At 43.2% G+C, this 6,000-nt stretch overlaps 1 protein-coding gene across 6 annotated transcripts in view; it reads left to right on the top strand.

Annotated features, from left to right (window-relative positions):
• The first annotated feature begins 4,247 nt into the window (after nucleotides 1–4,247).
• CEP162 (centrosomal protein 162) overlaps nucleotides 4,248–6,000 on the top strand; it is a 47,373-nt gene continuing 45,620 nt past the window's right edge. For 3 of the 6 annotated variants that reach the window (XM_048934855.1, XM_048934853.1, XM_048934852.1), the window contains exons 1-3: nucleotides 4,248–4,532; nucleotides 4,942–5,028; nucleotides 5,816–5,925. In XM_048934855.1, coding sequence (XP_048790812.1) covers nucleotides 5,866–5,925 — 60 coding nt within the window. In that variant the 5' untranslated portion in view covers nucleotides 4,248–4,532; nucleotides 4,942–5,028; nucleotides 5,816–5,865. The remainder of the gene's footprint in view (nucleotides 4,533–4,941; nucleotides 5,029–5,815; nucleotides 5,926–6,000) is intronic. The other 3 variants (XM_048934856.1, XM_048934854.1, XM_048934857.1) reach the window with 2 other exon arrangements.

The following is a 6,000-nucleotide window of genomic DNA, read 5'->3' as shown; positions in this document are numbered from 1 at the left end:
AAATGTATTACAGCTTTCTGTACACAAAGTAGAATATTCATACCAGATGAGGGTTTGCAGTTCAAATAACTTTGGGGTGAAAGCAAACCATGTTGTTTCTCCAGTTCTGTGGAAAGTCTAAAGCATGCCAAGCATGGAGAACTCTCGTTGGCCAAGAAGGATGTGTGAAAGGCATAGGTTGCTGGGCTGTGAGGGTTTGTCAAACCAACCATGCATGCATCTGTCTTTGCACAATGTTCCCAGGATTTGTTGAAAGTGAAAGCTCTTAATAGGATCTTGCTCGATGGACTGAATTATGAAGCAGAGCAACTTCTTCCATAGAGTTTATAGAGGATTGGAAAACGATAGAAAAACCAGTGTTAGATGTTAGCAAATGCACTTTCTTTAAGTCGAGAGAGTGAGAAGCAGCTGTAATTACTGACTGCAGACGTTCATCCCCTTGAAGGAACTTTTAACTGCTTATATCTGCTGGCAGTAGCAGCTTTCTCTCCTGCAGCTAAGAATTACAGCAACTTGGTGCTCCCTCTGTTCAAGAGCAACTGAAACGTTGGCAGCACAGAGAACAGCATTAAGGCAATTCAGCATTTACACAAACGAGGAAAAGGGAGGATTCATTTTCAAAAAGTCTGAGAAACACTGCTGTAGACTGTGTCTGCTAATGTACACAAACCTTGAAATGGCCAGCAACGTGACAGCTTCCAATCTTGCAGCTCAGCTTGAGAGACACAAGTACAAAACTGAAATAAGATTTGCAATGGGTTTAAGCTGCTGGAGCAGTTTAAAACACCAGATTACTTGTAATCTAGTGGAGAAGCTGCATGATGGAAAAGACCTGGTAGGTGAGATGCTATGTCAAGTTCAGCTACTGTAACACAGTCTACTTTAAATCAGGCCCTCGGGACTTGAGGACTATGGTTCATAAGCAATGGAGCAAAATAAGATGTGCAGTAACACAACAGTGAAAGCATTAAAAATTATATTTTAAACTGAAATTATACTTCGGTGAACTATTTTATCACTAATCCCAATTTAACAATGCTAGACTTTTTTTTTTTTTTTCCTTGCAAAAAAAGAAAGACAAAAAACAAAAAACCCAAAACAATTCCACATACTTCAGTTTCCTATGAGCCTAAAAGAACGCTCTTCTTTTATCAGATGCATATAGTGGAAAGGATTTTAAGTGCATAGTCATGTAAAAAAGTATTATCACAGTAGGCATGAACAGAGAATGCAGTTTAAAGAACCTTCTTAATTCACCACTGTTTGTTTGCTTTTCATTCAGTATGAAACTGTTAACCTTTAAAAAAACATAACCAAGAATATGGCTAAATATTTATTATCATAATCTCATATTTCACATATTTGCAAGTTCAGTACTGAAATACTATCTAATGCAGTGCCTCAGCCAAAGTGGATGTGGCAGACGTTTTGTTTCTTTTTTATTTGATGTCTTTTTCCCCACTGACATTTACAGATGATATGAATCTGAAATAAGACATGCAAAAACAAAAGTATGGATATCTTATCCCTTTTAATTTTACCATTAATAGCTTGAAATCGTTATACATGTATTTAAAGCCTTATATTTTAACAATCTGAAGTAAAAATGTTTAAGTATACACAAGCCACATTTAAAAGAGAAACCAGTAACTACAGTGGCAAAATCCAGTTTTACACAGGTCAACAAAGGCCTCTCACTGATGTCAGCAGAGACAGAATTTTACCTTATAATCTGGGGCTCTACCCAGCAGGATCAACTTCAGAACCTGCAGCTACACTTCAGCTTTAATTGCCACATTGCATTTATGGCCACGTTCCTTGCTAAAATTCATGGCTATTCCTGTTCTCAGTTTTTTAAGCTTCACTGTTAAGAGCTCTTGAGAGCTACAAATGGTTGGCATTAGAAGGAAATGAGAAATCTTTTAAGTGGCTATTGTGCATGTCACTTGAATGCACTGGATGACATTTCAACACTAGGCAATGCCTCCTCTCCACAACAGTCATCAAGAGTGGTTTGGGTTTTTTCCTCCCATATGGGTACTGAGGTTTCCAACAGCACTGATCCCTCTGCACATTTTTCTATACTTTGTAAGAGCCCCTTTGAACACACTTCTGCAGACAGAAAGGCTTCAATCTGCAACAGTTTTTTAACAGCTTGCAGGACGACTGAGCCCTTGATGTGATTATTTGATTATATATGAAATAACTCTCATGATCAATGAGTGATGTCACGGCTATCACTTTGAAGTTAATAGCAAAATTTGCACTGGCTTAAATGTGAACAGGATCAAGGCGTGCAGCATGAGACTGACATCTCTTAATTAATTTCCATATTTCTCTTCAGATGCTTGCTCCATGCTCCATGCTGCTTTTCGAGACGAGAGAAAAGAGCAAATGTTGGAAACTGATGTTTTCACCAGCTTCAGGCTGTCATGCCTAACAAATCGTTCCAGTATATTGGTTTACACGGGCATCTTATCCTTGATCAGCTCCCACGTTTCCCATAGACAACAGGAGAAGTTGCACATGAGGACAAAATGAATGACCCATATTTTGCAAATGGAAATACAATACTCCATCTGCAGACAAAAGGCCCGACTGAAGTAAGCGCATGGCACCTTCAGCAAAGTAATTTCTACAGACTTCAATGGGAAATACACAGTCCATATTTCTTTGCGTCTTTGAGTATAAACTGTAATTTATACTTGCATAAAACAATCTGGGATATATAAAGGCCATATTGGAAGCACGGTTTTTATCTCTTGCACTAACAGGAAATGAGAGACAGTAATCAAATTTTAACTACTTTCTCACTTGCGATGAGTATCCAAGACCGGCTGAAGAAAACTTCCTTTCAAAATCTTTTCATTTTGAGTCTGCTCAACAGAGAACCCAAATGTGTGTGTGCGAACAATATTCATTTGTATTCCTAAGTGAGCTCGTTTTATTTTGCCATTTCCTAAATGCTGGCGTACAAATTCCTGAAGCGACGTGACTCTCACAACAAACAGAGCTGGCAGCCCTGTGCTGGACAGCACATGTAAGCACAGACGGCAATTGTTCCACGGTGCCTGAGAGACACTGGTCAGGGAAGCAGGGGTCATTAATTTCTCTGCATATTTTAAGCATTGCCAGAGATGCGCTAGAATGTATTAAAAGCTTTTCTGCCGTGGTTTTAACACAGCGCATCTCTGGCATGCGGAAGCATGAGGAAAGCTTTAGAAGGAGATTTCTGAGGAAGAGTGAGAAGGGATAGTTCCCTTCGGGCTTTTGTGAGAGAAAGCTACACGCTTTCAGCTCTCCCTTGAAGCACAGCCCTAAGCAACACCATAGCATCACTGAATATCCCGTCCTGGCTGGGATCCACCAGGTGGTGACCAACTCCTGGCTCCACATAGGGCAACTCAGGAGCTAAGCAGGAAATAGTTAATACCTCCACATTTATTAGTTATACTAGTTAATACCTTCATGTTTAAGCAAATAATGTTGATGCCAGAATCTTGAATGGAATTAGAATGGATTCCATGAAACGTGTAACAGCAGGACAAGGGGAAATGGTTTTAAGTTGAGGGAGGGAAGACTTAGGTTGGATCTCACGGGGGAAGTTCTTTACTATGAGAGTAGTGAGGTGCTAGAACAGCTACCCAGAGAGGCCGTGGATACCCATCCCTAGAGGTGTTTGGGGCCAGACTGGATGGGATCCTGGGCAGCCTGGTCTAGTATTAAATGGGGAGGTTGGTGGCCCTCCATGTGGCAAGGGGCTTGCAGATTCATGATCCTTGAGGTGTCTTCCAACCCGGGCCATTCTGTGATTCTGTGATGTACACATGGCACTGAGGGACATGGTTTAGTGGGCATGGTGGCAAAGGACTGACAGTTGGACTACAGAAATCTTTTCTGTCCTTAGCGATTTTGTGATTCTACGATACATCGCAGGCATTGCCCAAAGGCTCCCCGAGCACTGCCAGGCCTGGCGCACAGCCGTTAGCGGCAGGCGGTGCTGAAGGAGCGCCGTCCTGCCATGACCCTTCGTGGCGGGACCGCTGAGCGCCACTGAGCGCCGCAGCCCGCCCTCCTCCGCCGGGCCCCACCGGCGCTTCTCTCCCGCCGCCCAGCAGGGGGAGCCGCTCCGCACGCTACGTGAAGGCGCAGAGCCCGCCGCTCACACGCCGACGTGCGCCACAGTAGTGATGGCCGCTGGAGACGTCTCTCCCTCCCCTATTCTACTCACGCTCCCCCGTCACGTGTCCTCCAGGCGGAACTCAGGGGTGGGTCACGTGGTCCATCCCGGGCCGGTCAGCTTCGGCGGGCGCTACGGTGGCCGGGAGGGTTTCCTTGACAACGGCGGCCACGCGCGAGCGAGCTGGAGGCCTGGGCCGGGGCTGGCGTTTGAACACCGTCCCACAACCCAAACTCAGCAGCGCCTGTCGGGCCGCGGAGCCGGAGGAGCAGAAGTCCGAGCCCTCTCCCTTGGCAGCCGCGGACCCCAGGGCGTTTCGTGTTCCGTCATTGCTAAGCCTCCTCTTTTAACGGTATGACTGCAGAGGGTGATGGCTGTGTGTGTTTGTCTTTTTGAAAAGCAAGGATCTATTCTGTTAGCTTTTCGGGGGAGCAGTTTTAAGATAAATGCAATTGCAGATGTACCAGAAGAATTAATTTATTTTTCTGGCCCGGCTGGAATTAAGTACTCCCGTTTGTTGAAGCAATTAGGGTAGCCAGCAACTAAACTGCTAAAGCGTCTCCTATCTGCAGCGTCCTTCGATGGAAAGGTATAAAAGATTATGTGTGTCCTGAAAGGTAACGTCCTTAATCTGCTTACCGGGTGTTCAGAGATGTTTCCAGGTGCTTACGTAAGGATACCTGCTTTAATTCGAAGCACGGGCAGTCTGCTCTAACTTGTCTTGCTCAAACTGTTGAGTGGTGTTTTTTCTTACCTGTCAGAGCTGAAGCGTGGGGTGTTCTGGGGATGGAGAAGGAGTGAAAGCAGGAAGCAGTTCTCACAGTTGCCTGTCAAAGTAACTTTACCAGGTAGGTAACAGACCTCTGTACTGAGGGGCTCAGTGCTGGGAGAAGTTTTGTTCCATGCTAAAACCATTTCTGCAGAAGTTGAGCCCTTTTAGGTTGGCATAGCCCTTCATAGCCTTGGAGGTGCTGAAGTAGTTTAATGCTGCCACGCATACACAGCTTAGAAGGGAGCCATGAATGTTGAGCATTGCGATGTGCAGAAGCTTTGTGGCATGTTGAGTGTTGGGCATATTTTATACCTGAGAAATCAACAAAGACTTTTGGCAAAGTGCTGTGGGCAAGTGCTATAGGCTTCCTGTGTCAGGACACATCAAACTGAATACCATCTTCCAGTCTTGAGGACTTTCATCTATTTCTGAGTCCCAGGCATGGCAGAGATCAGGAAGCAAAACTTATAATGCCACTTGTCTCTAATTCTGAAAGAAAAGAAATCGTAATAAGAAATTAAAAGCCCTTAAAAATGGGTAGGAATTGTTACTGCAGTGTATTCTCGTTTGATCATTGATAAAAGTCTTAATTGTGAATATGAAAAGAGCTATTTTTGAAGAATAATGTAAAGGCAATGAAGATACATTTTATTTCTCTCTCCAAATTTAAATGCTGAATCTATTGTTTATGAACTTAGTATTTTGTTTATAGAGAATCTGGGTAACTTGTGTATTTGGCTTGGGAGGGATAAAATTTGGCAGATTTCTGGAAGTTTTTCCTGTTGTAGTTCTGTTAAAGTAGCAAATTGCTTGGCTTCGTTTGATTTTAGAATGCTTTCATTTAACTCTATTCTTATTTTAAGTCTTAGTATTGAAAAACAGTTGTTTAGAAGGTAACATCCAGTTGCAGATTATGGCTCATCAGTGTTCAAACGAAGAATTAGATAAGCAGTTTGAAGAATTTCTGAAAGAGGTAAGTTTCAGTTACATCTACTTTCCTCATTAAAACACAGAAGAAAATTTGGGTGTGGAAGAGCATGAGATAGAA

This window comes from Lagopus muta, chromosome 2 (assembly GCF_023343835.1).
Source record: "Lagopus muta isolate bLagMut1 chromosome 2, bLagMut1 primary, whole genome shotgun sequence".
Lineage (NCBI taxonomy): Eukaryota > Metazoa > Chordata > Aves > Galliformes > Phasianidae > Lagopus > Lagopus muta.
This window is presented reverse-complemented; position numbering and strand designations above follow the sequence as displayed.